General features: G+C 31.4%; 1 protein-coding gene across 2 annotated transcripts in view; it reads left to right on the forward strand.

The window, feature by feature from the left end:
* The window catches only part of LOC127739448 (F-box-like/WD repeat-containing protein TBL1XR1), a 43,596-nt gene extending 28,808 nt beyond the window's left edge, over positions 1–14,788 (forward strand). Inside the window, exons 8-15 of one of the 2 annotated variants that reach the window (XM_052251229.1) lie at positions 4,566–4,663; positions 5,229–5,289; positions 6,535–6,656; positions 7,387–7,461; positions 8,669–8,796; positions 9,799–9,964; positions 10,628–10,729; positions 12,163–14,788. In XM_052251229.1, coding sequence (XP_052107189.1) covers positions 4,566–4,663; positions 5,229–5,289; positions 6,535–6,656; positions 7,387–7,461; positions 8,669–8,796; positions 9,799–9,964; positions 10,628–10,729; positions 12,163–12,189 — 779 coding nt within the window. In that variant the 3' untranslated portion in view covers positions 12,190–14,788. Of the gene's footprint in view, positions 1–4,565; positions 4,664–5,109; positions 5,171–5,228; positions 5,290–6,534; positions 6,657–7,386; positions 7,462–8,668; positions 8,797–9,798; positions 9,965–10,627; positions 10,730–12,162 lie in introns of both variants that reach the window. The other variant, XM_052251228.1, reaches the window with a different exon arrangement.
* The last annotated feature ends 1,281 nt before the right edge of the window (positions 14,789–16,069 follow it).

The raw sequence follows: 16,069 nt of genomic DNA on the forward strand, positions 1-16,069 counted from the left end.
TGTTTTTCTTAAACTATAACCAATAGGTCAATTTGTTGTATGGAATGATTGTAAGGTGTATATGTCTGTCTGGCAGGTATCATCTGACCTTGACCTCATTTTCATGGTTCATTGGTCAATGTTAAGTTTTCATGGTTAAGCTTGTTTCTTAGATACTATAAGCAATAGGTCAACTATATTTAATGCATAGATTGATTGTAAGGTGTACATGTCTGTCTGGCATGGTTCATCTGACCTTGACCTTATTTTCATGGTTCATTGGTCGATGTTTAGTTTTCCTGTTTGTCTGTTTTTTTAGAAACTATAAGCAATAGGTCAACTATATTTGGTGTATTGAATGATTGTAAGGTGTATATGTATTTCTGGTTTGGTTTATCTGACCTTGACCTCATTTTCTTGGATCCTGTTAAGTTTATGTGATACTTTTTGTAAAGCTTTATATTTAGGACTATCAACATAAAATCAATGGTCAGTAAAGAAGGCGAGACATTTCAGCGTGTGCACTCTTGTTTTATTTATTATCAAGACCAGAGAACAAAGATAATCAAGAAAAAAAGTTTGAAATGCTTATTCATCTGGCTCATTTCTGCATCACCCAGTTGGTTTGAATCTTTACTCTAGCATTTATATTCAGGATTAAAGACATTTTCCTTCTAGGGACCTTACCTGCCACAATACAAAAGACCAACATAAGCAATGGACATTTGAAGCTAAAATTAAGGGGGCCAGTCCAATATTTTGCAGTCTAGGCTGCTGGACTCCTGCTAATTTCATTCTCTGATACTACTTATTCTTTCTTTAAGAAAAAAATTCCTTAGAATCCGAAAGCTCAAGTTACATTTATTTTGAATAACCTAGAGGCATTTTTGATTTAGTGATTTTCTGTAAAGTAAATGGTTTGTGCATATTATGTCTGATGAAAACTGATGAGTTAGTCATGCAGTCTACTTATTTTGTATCTATTTTAATCTGGAGTATTGCACCAATGTAGGAAAAGAAGCTTATTTTCAGATCCCTCAAATAGATCTAGCATGAACAGACCTATAAATCATCGTTGGTAAACATCCGTTATTGGTTTTAGACTGGTTTTTAGTCTGTGAAATTTTATAAGATACAACCCACATGAAAATGTATTTGGAAATTTTTAGATTGTCGATCCGGGTTGTATCTGGGTCATTTTTATAATTCTGTTAAATGTCGTACAAAGTAGGACAATGAATCATACTTTTACCTGTCGTGTAGTTTACCTTTAAAATATTGTTGACTTTTTATGTATGAATGATTTCAATTTAGTATAATCACAAAACTTTCCTTCAGGATGATTTTGTGATGGGAATACTAAAGGAAAACAATTTAATACTTTAATTAATGGATCTATGTTTCTTTATATATGTATATATATATATATATATTCTAGTACATAAATTTTTCCATGTATAAAGAAGGGACTTTATGATTATTGACATTTTTGACACTTGTAATCAAAGTTAAATTCGAATCACTGTTCTTGCAGTATAAAAATAAGGAAATGTTATAATAAATAATGAGACAATTATCAACCAGAAGATGTAAACAACTACAGGCCATATGGCCTTCAGCAATAACTTATGCTGTATAGGAAGTTATGAACAAATCTCAAACAATTCAAAAGAGAAAATAAAAAGTCTGATCTATGTTAAAATGAATAAACTAAAACCAATTATGAACTGTTTCTGTTTGATTTTACTTATTGGTATTAAAGTTCCATAAGCTTACAAATAGAGTTTTTAAAAACATGTACAAATCTGTTGAAAATCGTTGGACCTGTCAGTCCTGAGCTACAAAAATTCTCAGGGTCCCATTGACAGCAATCGTGTCAGACTCTTTTGTCAGGTAAATAATTTTGACTGATTATGTCCGGTAAAAAAGTGTTTAATGTCCAATCAAGGATTTCTATAGCAAATCCTTGGTCCAATTCAGTGTAAACAAATAAATTTGACTGATTCAGGTAGAAGTGGACATTTGCAACTGGAGATCAGTTTATCAGGCGACTGCGCATAATCAATATCAACTCCTTAATCATAGTTCGTACCTACAATCTTGCAAATCTGTAATTATACGTCATGAATCATGATAACAATAGAAACTGAAAGTTACTTTGGTAAATTATCTTTCTTAACATGAAAATTTAGGGGTTTCAGTTTTGTAGCATCGTAAGATCATTTTATTTATCTCTGATACAGATAGTTATTTTGCTTACCGGTAGATAATAGTTCGTCAATTCAAGGCTGATATTCACCTTGGGTCGAGGTCTTCGTGGCATATTTAAAAATGGTGTGCTCGTATCAGAATGGCCCATCATGTTTTCCAATGGTGTCAAGCAGGGCAAATGAAAAAAAATGTGGAAAATAAAGATAACAAAAAATGAAGCCGACAAATCTATGAGCTTTAATAACAATAAAAGTAATAAGTAAAGACTTATTTCAAGTACCAGGCATACAATTATTTTGAAATGGTTAAATTTTATAAAAAGTGTAGGTCTGGCAACAACTCAAAAACAGGTCTGACAAGGTGGACAAGTCTGTCAAACTCATTGTCTGTTTGTCTGACAGACTAAAAATGATTTCAACAGCTCTGCATGTAATTCTTTTATAAGACCAAAAAACATTCATGAATATTTGCCATGTAAATACAAACCTTCAGTAAAGACATATTTGAGAAGTAAAAGAAATTGACTATAGTGGAAATTTAAGAATTTTGCGATCCTGCCAATGTTCATAAACTATTCTTTCCAAATAATATGTCACAGTTTTTATAGAGTGTATAATGAGATGACCATCATTATGATTCATGGCAAATATGGCTCTATGATTCATGGCAAATTTGGATCAGTATAAAAAATACATGAAATAATTCTTGATCAGGTTGTAGCTAATGGTAGCATGAGAAACTGGGTTTAAAATTCAGGTTGGCAGTAAAAAAAAGGCTTTTGATCATACTCTAGTAAAAACCAGTATTGTAAATTATCCGTGATTCTCAGATAACCATTATTGTTCCTTTTACATTTTGATCATATTTAGAAATCTACACACCTTTATTATCACTCCCCTAGTCACACTTGATTTTCAGATAATAGATAGAGAAATGCTTTTTCAAATTAATTGAAATATTAATGGAATGTTTTAGACCACTAAAGTCACTTTTTCCGTTTCCCCTTAACAGTACTTGAATTTTGAAAAAAATCTAAATTTTGTGGTTTCTTGATAAAAAGATTACTAGATCACCACTCTAGTTTCATGTTGAGTTGAATTTGGTATTTGAAAACTTCGAATTTGAAAAAAAACCACTTGAGTGGTAAGAGAAAAGATAAAGGTTTTGTAAATTGTTACAAACTACATTTGTAATATGATAACAATTACATAACATATTATGTTTGTCAAGGTTAAAACAATTTAACAGATTATGTTTGTCAAAGGTTAAAACAATTTTGTAGTAGGTTCATCCTGTACAGAGTACACATTCATTAAGGGTTAATAAATAGCTAAGTTCATTGAAGAACTTAACAATAGGAACAATGGCTAAGTACCAGTTTATATTTTATGCATCCTAATTAGATACACTCCCCACTTATCATTACAATATTTTTACAGTTCATGTTGATGCAAAGGAGAAATGGGAACTTTATTGTCATATCTATGTGACTTATGTTAGATCTAAAGTTTTAAGGGATATTATTGTTTTGTTGTAGCAATCCATTATAAAGAACATGGAAATTTACCAGTAAACAAGTTTTTCACATGTTATTATTATTGTTATAAATCATGTTGAGAATCCATGTCAGAATTTTAACATGTCATAGGGAATTAGTTTGCCATTTTCCTCCTCACTTAACTTTCATGCTTTGTCCAGAGTTTGTTCTATTTTTATTTAAGAGTAGAACATATTAAAGTATACAATGCTGGTGTGATTGTTGATTTCAAGTAGGTCAGTTTTATCTGTGTTGTGTTATAAGTAAACAAAATTGCCCTGATGTGCTGTAGCAAACTCTTATGAAAATGGTTGTCAAGGTCTTGTAATCAGTTTTGGAAAGCATCCATTTTGGCACTATCAATAGATTCATTGTAAACAACAGATACATTATTTGTAGTTAAATTAGTACATTTGATTATTTATAACTTTACTATATTATTGTTTTTTTCTTAATGGTATATCAATTCAATTTTGTCTCGCCTTGGGCTTTCTTCCAGCATCAGCTGCATCAACAAGTGTGTGATGATGTTACACTGACAAAAACATGTCATTAAAATAAGGAGTTGTGGTATGATTGCCAATGAGACAACAATCCACCAGAGTTCAAATGAAGTGGATGTAAGCAATTATAGACCAATGCACGGCTTGATTTATATACAAAACAAAAAACGAAAAAAAATATGATATAGAGCAACAAATGACAACCACTGAATTACAGGCTCCCGAATTTTATTACTCAATGTAAGAATTGAAAGCATACATGTATTATTGTAAGTCAGATGGGTAGAATTAAGTTTTATGTTATTGTTTATAACCTATAAAGATTTTTTTTTCAGGTCGACTTGTAAATACATTAGGTCAACATAAAGGTCCTATTTTTGCCCTAAAGTGGAATAAAAGAGGGAATTATATCTTGAGTGCTGGTGTAGATAAAGTAAGTATATATATAAAGGTCACCAGGTTAGTGATATTGAACCTTTATTTATCAGAATGTAACCAGGAAGTGCCAGCTTGTAGTTATTTATAAGTGTGATGAAATAAAAGGCAATGTTATTATTGGACACATCTCAATCCAGATGACACAGGTACAGTTGTTTTCAGTGTGTGTGTGTGTGTGTGTATAAAATTTCTCCTTGTATGTAAGTGATTATGTAATCTGATTATAAATTTGTTTGTATGACTTCTGTTTGGTTATATTACTGCTACCATGATTTCAAGTTCAAATATTTCATTAAAAGGTTGACAAAGTTTACACATCTCATTATATTATTAAAATCATCAGTATCATTTTTAAATTTGTGCATGTTTCAAGATTATTCCTGAAATTATGGCCTTTGAAATTCATTTGAATTAAAAATGGCCACTTGTTTGATTTTTCAGACGACAATAATATGGGATGCTAGTTCAGGGAATGCTACACAGCAATTTGCATTTCATTCTGGTACGTATCCTAGATATAAGATTTCTCACTCTTTCTTTTCTTATATCTCATTTTTCAGACGACTATAATTTGGGATGCTAGTACAGGACATGCTAAAGAACAGTTTGCTTTTCACTCTGGTATGTATTGGGAGCTTGGATGAGCTAGGCAGTTTAGAAGTTGTTTTCTGCATGACAATTTCTTCAATATATCAGTTTTCTATGTTATTACCCTGATAATATGTAGAATTTAATAGGTAGCATGGTTAATAATAATGCAAAGCATATCATGCAATAAATATAAGACCTATCAATTTATTTCTTAAATGAAAAAAATGTGACTACTGTTAAAATAAAAAAAAATGTTTGTACAATGTATGTGTAAATTTAAGTTTTAAAAGTAGCAATTTTACAGAAATATTTATATTGTGAATTTTTTTTTTAAATATATTTTTAGCAACCAGAGAATAGAATTGAATACGGTTTTTAGAAATATGTGATAAATAAGAGCTAGAGAATGCTGTTTTTTTTATTAATGATAAATAAGAGCATGAAAGCAATCACATATTTATCAAGAAGCGTGAAATGCTTCATGCAAAATTGGATTTGTTGCCTGATAATCCTTTAGAATAAAAAGATAAAAAGTACATTTAACTTTATATAGTATATTTAGTTTATTTGGAGCTGGTATATTTAGTTTATTAGGAGCTGGATATTTTGTGACAACAAAAAATGAATGATATGGAATATAATATATTGAAGAAAATGTCAAAAATAGCATAGGTGCTGACGTGAAAATAGAATGATTGATGAAGTGGTTGTTGAGAATGCTTTGATGTTGTTAGAAGGGATATGTTTAATGCATGTCAATGTATTGTAAAATAATCGTATGTAGTCCAATGTAAATTAAAGGTAATTATAGCATGTCCCTAATTGTTCTACAAGTAAGCAGGTATTGAAAGTTTCTTTTCTGAGGTATTATCAGCAAATTTGAAAGAAAAAAAAAACTAAAAAATATTTTAAGAAGGCCAAGTATTAAAAATAAAAGTCTTTAACTCATGAAAATCCAGTGGACTGACAGTCTTGATATTGAAATAATTCAAACCATGCAGACAACTGTAGCTTGAGAAATACAAAACTCCCTCAAAGTTTAAAAAAAAATTGTTGTGCAATCAGGTGCTTGAATGTTCTAATTTATACATTCTCAAAACACCATGTCTGATAAAAACAAGCAGTATTTGGCAGGTCAATTTTTCTTTACAACATGGGGACATTTGTATGTATGTTAATGCAAATTTCTTTTAATTAACATGGACAAAGGGAAATACTGACCAAATTGTTGAAGGGATATATAACTTGTTCAAAATTGATTTATATTTGTAACAGCTCCTGCGCTGGACGTAGATTGGCAGAGTAACCAAACATTTGCATCATGTTCAACAGATCAGTGTATCCATGTCTGCAGGCTAGGGATGGATAGACCAATGAAAACATTCCAGGGACATACTGTATGTTTATCGTTTATTCTGTACAACTTTTTATATGTTTCCCTTTAAACTGTATTGCAGTTTTGGCATAGCTGATTGGAAATAAAAGTGAAAAAATTTTGAAGTGTTCGTCATGAATCCAGCTTAAACCATTATCAATTTCAAGAAAAAAACTTTTATTCTATCATTCAACATTGCAGGGAAAACATTATTTTACTCTAAACAATTTTCGATGCTGGCATTGCAGAGAAAACATTATTTTACTCTAAACAATTTTCGATGCTGGCATTAAAAGAAGGCAACATTAAGTTGAATTGGAACATGTTGAATTTTGATTGTGTAGTTGTATGTAAGAATAATATTTATTTTGTATGTAAATCTGGTAGTGTAGTCAACAAACAACTGGATATGACATACATGATATTGTGATATTCAGATTACCACAATTGAGTTTGCGAAGAAAGAAAAAAAAGAATTCTTTTTCTGACTTGGGATGAAATAAATAAAAGCATTTTTTTTTTAGCTCACCGGACCAATAGGGCTATTTGAGCTAAAGCCATCATATTGTGTCCCTTGCCCTGATTAAGTCTGAAGATGAGCGGCTCCTTGGAACCTTTAGTATAATATTTTTGAAACTGTATCCATGTTGCAATGAACAGTGTACTAATTCATTTGAATATGATTTTATATTTTAACATGTCCAGCTAACAAAATTTGCCATTTATTATTATGTTATATTTTTTGTCAACAGAATGAAGTAAATGCTATCAAATGGGATCCTCAAGGGCAGTTATTAGCATCCTGTTCTGATGATATGACATTAAAGGTTTGTTATTCATTTATATAGCACAAACACCAGCATAATAGTGACAACAAAAATATCAGGTTAACAAGAAATTTTAGTCCGATGAAGTTTTCACTTGACCCTTTCTTAGTAGTATACATCCCTCTATTATTCTGCTGAAAAAATACTTCTTTCTCCATTATTCAAGCTTAATCCCAACCCTTTCTCATATCTCTCTCTCTCTCTCTCTCAACTTCTGTGCAGAAAGTCAGAGAGAAAAATACAACAATAAAACTAGAAAAATAAATAATAGTTTTCAACAAAAGAAGATTCTATATAATTTATAAAGGTATAAAGGTCTGGCTAAATATCTTTCTTAAAATTAATGACAGAATAATACATTGGCCCTGTTTTATTATATCAATCATGAAATGTATAGATAATATTTTGAGATAAAGATATGTATGAACCTTAGTCCTTGTCTAGCCAGAAACCAATAAATGTTTGTAAAGTTTCATCTTTCTGAATAAGACCTGTTGTGACTTTCCCATTCCACATAGTGACCTAACCTGTTAGTTAACAGTACTGAGAAACAAGTTATTTTTTTTATTATTTTTCTTTTGTAATATCTGTATAGGTCATTGCAGGTGAAGGTCCGAGTTCACAGTTAAGTGAGACTGTCAGCAATTTTTTAAAAGGCTCTTCTTCGACAGCAGCAGTGTATTGTGGTCATTGACCTTAGCATAACACAAAGTGGTTTGATATTGGGGAATGATGTCCTTCTATTGAAGTTGAAGAATGAGAGACATAATTTATAAATCCTGCTTTCACTTTTCAGGTGTTAAGGTGTGATTGTTTTAAATTTTAAATTTTAGTGTGTAGTTAAAAAATCGTACATGTTAGGTTGGAAGTATTTTGTGTGGATTACATGTACATTAACATGTGCATCTAAAAGATTTCATTTGCCCAGAGAGGTAACCTCAGTTTCATAGATAATATACCAAGATGTGAACTGGTAGTGAACTAAAATTAAAATGCGTGTTTGTCCTTAACTTCAGAGTTGATTAATCACAGATGATGTGTTAGTAAGTAGCATTGTCATGTAAAGATATGCGATGTAAGCATTAAACTCTATTAACATGTGAATTTTATGGTTGTATGCTCACAGTGATACATATGTTGTTGTAGTTGACAGGTTGTTTAATGAAAAAAAAGTCCTTCATATACATATAACCATTTATCATTTCAGATATGGAGTATGAGGCAGGATAGCTGTGTTCATGACTTACAAGCTCACAGTAAAGAAATCTACACAATCAAATGGAGTCCCACAGGTCCAGGGACAAATAATCCTAATGTCCCACTTATTTTATCTAGGTAAATAATTCAATTACTATCTGAACAATGAAAATAATAACCTTCTTGTCAGGATTTTTTTACATTTAGGTTCATATCTCAGAAACCTTTGGAAAGGTGGTATTTTATTGATAAAATTTGTATAGTACACATAAAATATGTGTAGTTTATGATTTGGGTGGCCTACATTTCATTCATTAGTAATTTTGGAAATGTTAATATGTCCATATTTTTAGGTAAAGATTGCATGAAATGCAATCAAAACCCTTTTGTACTGTTTGATATCTAAATCTTCCAAGACTTATCAAAACCTTTCATAGTTCAAACAAAATAGTGCAATGAAGTGATCATTCTTTAGATCCTACCCAGTCAATGTCAAGCAATTTATTAAAGATATGTTGTAGTAATGCATGGTGTATGAATCTGATAAAAATAGGTCAATCTACAAATGTACAATCATGAACAAAGGAAGATAACTCCAACTCAAATTTATAATTTTCCTAGCTAACTACAATTCAATGTTTTAGTTTAAAATCACAAAATTGCAAAATTGCAGCAATCTTTACCCTTCAGTGCTCACAAGTACTTTGATTGAAATCCATCTTGGTATATCTTGTATTTACCACTGCATTCTAATATTGTAAAAACAGTTCGTTAGGGTTATCAACCCCTGTATTGCACACTTGGCTGGATTATCAAGTGTAAGAATAAAACTCTAAAATATTAGTTATGTTTATTTGAGTGACCATAACTAAAAGAAATCACTAGTTAGCATTTCTAATCCTTGATTAGGAAAGCTGTAAAGCAAAAGAAAAATTAAAACATTTGAAATAGCTAATACAAAGTGGAAAATCATTTTCATATTTATTGGCCATTAAAAATTAGTCAACCTGTATGTTATTTGGATATTTTAGTAGTTCAGTTGATGTCTTATTGACGTTTACTCCACATTTATTGATATCACAACCATTTAATGCAACTGTTACTTTAATATTTAGTAACAAAATGTTTTCTTTTTTTCAGTGCTTCTTTTGATTCCACAGTGAGGTTGTGGGAAGTGGAGCGAGGGACGTGTATCCACACATTAACAAAACATCAGGAACCTGTATATAGTGTAGCTTTTAGTCCTGATGGCAAATATTTAGCTAGTGGTTCTTTTGACAAGTGTGTTCATATTTGGAATGTGCAGGTTTGTTAATGCATATTAATAATCATTCATCTGTTGTACATTTTTTTCAGATGTACTTAAGATAGAATAACGGCATCCCTTAAAAAGTATGTCGCATTGACATATAAATTACACTTGATATATTTGTATTAAGTTTAATGTATTTTGCCTGGTGCCATGTCCTTTTTAATTTCAGGTAATCTATGCTGTATGTGTTTTTTTTTTTTTTTTTTTTTAACTATTCATAAAGTTTATAAGGTGGAAATATAGTACAATGAAACCTGTCCCTATGTTAACCTCAAACCTGTGTAACTTAAAGTACCGTGGATATTCTTGACTAAGGCAAAAAAGAAAAAAGTATGTGTTTAGGGTTTCCTGACCCATTTCAATTTTGAGCACAGACCCTAATTTTTTATGAGGATTTCTTCACAAAAACGTTTTATCAACGTTTCAGTTGTTTTCTCACTAACTTATTTCATCAAAATATGGAACAGATTTGATCAAAATTGTGTTGAAGATTGTCATTCTGTGCATTGAGAAAATGGAGTTACTGTAGTGCAATATGTAGAATGCTGAACTCCATGAAAAGCCCCTGAAAAGTTGCAAGTTATCTTATTACACTGAGATAATTTATATTTAAAAAGTAAATATTGATTGATTTATAGTAATATTTTCTCTTTACAGAGTGGATCTTTAGTGCACAGTTATAAGGGCACAGGGGGAATATTTGAAGTATGTTGGAATCACCGAGGTGATAAGGTTGGAGCAAGCGCGTCTGATGGTTCAGTAAGTATATTGGAGGATTTCTTTTTATACGAAATTTTTGGTATGATGTCATTGTCATCTGAAGATATTTGGTTTCCAGACAATAACTTGAGTATAAGTGTATGGATCTCTATGAAATTGTATCACAAGGTTCCATACCAAAAAAGGAAGGTTGGGATTGATTTTGGGGGTTATGGCCCTAACCTTTTAGGGAAAAGGGCCAAAACAATACTTTTCTAATACTTTGCATTAATTGTTTATTTCTTGACCAATTTCAATGTGGTTTAATCCAAAGTCTTGAATTATTGGGGTTCTTTAATATGTTTAATCTAACCGTGTATATAGATTTTGGATTTCCAATTTCCAATTTTTCAGTTCTTAGACCACATTCATTCTGTGTCAGAAACCTATGGTGTGTCAAATATTTAATCACAATCCAAATTCAGATCTGTATCAATCTTGAATGGAGTGTCTTTACTTGCCCAAACTGTTCAGGATTTGACCGCTGTGGTTGTATCAAGCTGCACCCCGCAGAGCATTTTATCTCAAATATGTGAAGAAGTTGTCAAGAGTTTTTCACATTAACTATGACCATTAAAGAACGCCATGTGATTAAACATCTCTCAGAGTTAGATTTAGGTGTCCTGTTTTCCTTGGCAGCTGTATCAACTATTTGTAAGTTTGTGATTAGGATTTTAATGGGGAACCACTAATGGTAGGTCAGTTATATTTGGTATACAGCATTGGCACATCCCATTTCTATGTAGATTTTTATGCACCTGCCGTAGCGGAGGGGCCATTAAGTTTTACCCTTGTCCGTCTGTACATCTGTCCGTCCGTAAGTCCCAAAATTGGTTTCCGTTCTCTAACTTTAGTTTGCCTCAACCAAATGTTATGAAACTTATACACAACGCTTAATACAACAAAACACGGATCAAGTTTGAATTTTGGTGGTGTCGCCTTTACTGTTCTAGAGTTATGCCCTTTTACAGATGGAAAATTTGCTGAATTTTTCGTTTCCATTCTCTAACTTAAGTTTGCCTCAACTAAATGTTATGAAAAGTATACACAATGCTTAATACCACAAAACTCAGATCAAGTACAACTTTGGGTAGCGTCACTTTTACAATTCTTGAGTTTTGTCCCTTTATAACGTTATATGCAAGCGGGGGCATCATCTGTGTCCCATGGACACATTCCCCATTTATTTGTCTCTGCTTTCCTCTCAACATGCTGGTCAAATATGTGCCTATTATAGCCCATTATTTTGGTAGAATAGAATATTAACATGTGCAATTAGCACATTCCTAACAAGCTACTAAAGCTCCAAATATCTAACCACAAATAGAGAAAACAATGTAAGGACAGACTGACTTGGTAACAACACTAAAAATTAATGGAGATTTACTGTTTTATAAATCATTAGGTAACTGATGTATATTTGTATTTTGCAGGTGTTTGTGTTAGACTTACGAAAGTGACATACAAATGGATAGTACGAAAGCTACCTCTATAAATTCTTACTAAAACTGCCATCAAATGGTTTTTAAAAGTGCTATATCAGAGGTGTGGATATTTTTAGAACTAAAAGTGCAAAGGCTGTGATACTTACAAAAAAACTTTCTTCAAGAAAGAAGCACCTGTTTGGTGGTAAACAAAGAACGGATTGGAGGAGGAGGATGTATGGGACCACACTGTTAACGTGCAATAGAATCCTACATGAGATGGAAGATGAAGTTTCATGTCAGCATAATGGATGTTTTGTCATGTCGATATTGTCAGTACAGTTATTTTGAAGTGAATTGAGTAGGAGGAAACTCCTCTTGTGAGAAAGAGCATAAAACACTATATTCAATCAAATTTTATTTTGCAAGAAGAATATCAAAAGAGATTTTTGAGTTGTTGTGATTGAAACATCATACTTTTTGTGCCATTATAGAAATTACTGGTAGTAAAAAAATTTGTTATTATAGGGCACATTTGTTGTCAAGTTATGTGTTACATGTTGTTTATAGAAATGTACATCTCGCTCATCATTGTTTGGACACCTGATTGGATAGACAAAGCTAAGACACAACATTTTCTTTGAATTACAAAGTCTTGCAGGTTAAGAGTTATTACAAGTTGACTTTTATATTGAAATTATTTTTTTCCTTTTGCATGGTTTTCATTTTGCTATTTTAGTTACTTTTTTGATTAAGTAGACATTTCTAATAACCACTAGCATTTATGTGTCTAAAAATGAAAAATGAATTTTAATTTTTGCTGGAGGAAAAGTTTGCATTTTTTTTTTGAGAATCATTTTTTGGGAAGTAAACTTCATGATTTTGAAGACTTTTATCCCACAAATTTCTTCAAAGCACTATGGAAGAAGGGAAAATAATAATAGCATAATAAGTTGACATCAATCAGGGAATGTGTCTGATCTCAGGTATATTGTGCCATACATTTCAGGTTCTCATTTGTGTCCAACTTGTCTAATTACATTTTCAGTTTCATAAGGGAACTAATATTGGCAACGAAAACTGTATGGCTTAGAAATCTTATCATTGATCAGTCCATTTTTTCAGCAATAGTGACTTTTTGGTGATAGATATTTATTTTCACATTTAAAGAAACACCAGAATGTTCAACATTGCTGAAGGAGAAGTGGGTTGGCATCAGATACAGATTTAGAAGTGCAACAAGTTCACATAATGAGATGCTTGACACCTTTTATTAACAACCAAAAAGAAGTTTATTACATCAGTTTATTTTTTAATTCAAAAGCTTTGTTCTAAATTTTGATATTGAGCTATTAAATGTCAAGGATACCAGGAAATGAACATTGTGCACTTCTTAGATTGAATCAGAGAGATTGTTGTTGAGCTTATTTCATTACTTAAAGGCAGCTACTCTTGTAAAATCATTACCATAGTTTTGTATTACATATATCATAGTGTAAAATAACTATTTTTGGCATTATGCTATGATTAAATAGCTAGTAGCCCTATTTTTCAGGGTAGATATGTCAAGGAAAATTTAATTGAATAATACTGTAAAATTGTTATTTTTTTTGTAGCACACAAATTCAAAATCTGTAAGGAAATACAGTTTTAAAAAAATTCAATATTAAACTCAAAACCCTCAAAGAAATAACAATTTTCTTAAAGCCATAAAAGTTAGCGCTAACAACTTATACTTGTATTGTAATGTACCGATATGATTTGGTTGATTCTAGAACTGTTACAATAGCACTTATAAAACACTTCATTCAACTGCATGCTATATTGCTGTTTCTAGCAGAGATAGGCTGGACATTTACATTATCAGATACTTTGAAGACATATAATTAAATAGTACAGTGAAGATTCATATATTCTAAGTCGAGGGAATATTATATGAGGTAATTTCATCTATCATAGGAACCCACACATGTAGGAGATATTCACTAGAAATGACAGTTATTTGTACACTGAAAATATTTACAAAATTTGTCAACAAAACAGCTTAGTTTATTAGAGCCTTTCAGCATTTCTGTCAGGCCAAGGCTTACAGTTAATATTTGTCCATGTAAACACACAGTTAGGACACACAAGATCACATTATATATCATAGTAACACAGTCATGTTAAAAAGATTTTTTTTTTCTTAAAAAAAAAATGGCAGCTATCAATTTCCACTTTTTAAGTTATTATTTAAGCATCAAATCATAAGGGAAAAAAAATAAAAGGTAAATTGACCTTTTACTTATATGAAAAAATTTAACGAGAAATAATTATTTCTTTTCATAAATAAACAGATGATAATATGTATGATTGAGTCCATTTAAGCTATTATCTTCATTGTTTTAAATGATGTTCAAGTCTTGTATGGAGGAATGGCTGTTGTCTCTAAATGTTTATGAATGTTTGTTGAGTGGATTGTTTGGGATCGATTGGGAGGGAAAGTGAAAGTATTATTAGGGCTGGGGTTGGGATTTGTCCTACCAAGTCAAACTTGGGAGTTGTGATGGACAGAGATAATGTAGAATACATAGCAATTATTGTTTTGCCCTAGGGTGTTTATTAAAATGTCTGTGAAATACAGATAAAATGAGAATATATTGTTTCTGTTGTTCTTCGCTTACATTCAAATGATAAAGCATAAATATAAAAAGTTGAATTGTTACCATGATTTGATAAAGAAAGGCAACATTGAAACAAAACAAAAATTGCATAAAAAGGAACATTTATGTAACTGATTTCAATGAATATTACAACTTCGCTCATATGTTGAAAGAAGCAATTTGAGCAGACTGCTGTTACACAAGAACAGTTTTATTTAGCTTGTATGTCCAAGAAGCAATTTGAGCAGACTGCTATTACACAAGAACAGTTTTATTTAGCTTGCATATCCAAGAAGAAATTTGAGCAGACTGCTACTACACAACTGAACTTTCTTTTGCTCACATGGCCAAGGGAGCAACTTGAGCAGACTCCTATTACCCAGCAAAAGGGTTTTTTAATTCACATGGCCAAAGCAGCAGACTACAATTACACAGAAAAATCATGTCCATCCCAATTTTTCTTGAAATCATTACTGTTCAGATTTTATTGGCTTGAGTAACACATGAAATGTCCATGTTCAGAATTCCTTATTTCTTTTCAGAAATGGGATAGAAGTGAAATAGAAAGGCATCATTTTTCGTTCATATGCAACAACTCCTTTAATGAGTAGTCTTTAACGTTTTGGTCCAAACAGATCATAGGTAGATCTTGATATTCTGAGTGTTTTTGCCCTGGCAGGTTTTCTATATCTGCAACGAATTTAAGATATATGACTATTACTTGCATCATACCCCTATGTTCTATTCTAATTCTTAGCGGCCATGTGTTTTGTGCAGTTGCCTATTCTTTACACTTTTAAGCTCACCTGGCTGAAAGACCAAGTTAGCTTTTCTCATCACTTGGCATCCATCATCCGTCGTCGCCTATTAACTATTACAAAAATCTTCTCCTCTGAAACTATTGGGTCAAATTTAACCAAATTTGGCCACAATCATTATTAGGGTATCTAGTTTTAAAAATGTGCCAGTTTACCCTGCCTGTCATCCAAGATGGTTGACATGGCTAAAAACAGAATCTAATATTATACATAATATATTATACATCAGATAAAAGCAGCATAAAAATATATAAGATTTCACATAACTGCTTGGCTGAAGATAATTTTTGTACTGTCTGAACGTTCTAAAGTTTATTTCCATTTTCACAGTTTCTATCGTTATATAAGTCGCTTAACAAATTTTCAGCACCATACTGTTTAACTTGTCCTTTACAATACTAATTTTTTGTCGGGTTGTCATATTTTGAGCGTTCATCTAACAACTTAGTTCACATT

Source organism: Mytilus californianus, unplaced genomic scaffold (genome assembly GCF_021869535.1).
Source record: "Mytilus californianus isolate M0D057914Y unplaced genomic scaffold, xbMytCali1.0.p SCAF_4, whole genome shotgun sequence".
NCBI lineage: Eukaryota > Metazoa > Mollusca > Bivalvia > Mytilida > Mytilidae > Mytilus > Mytilus californianus.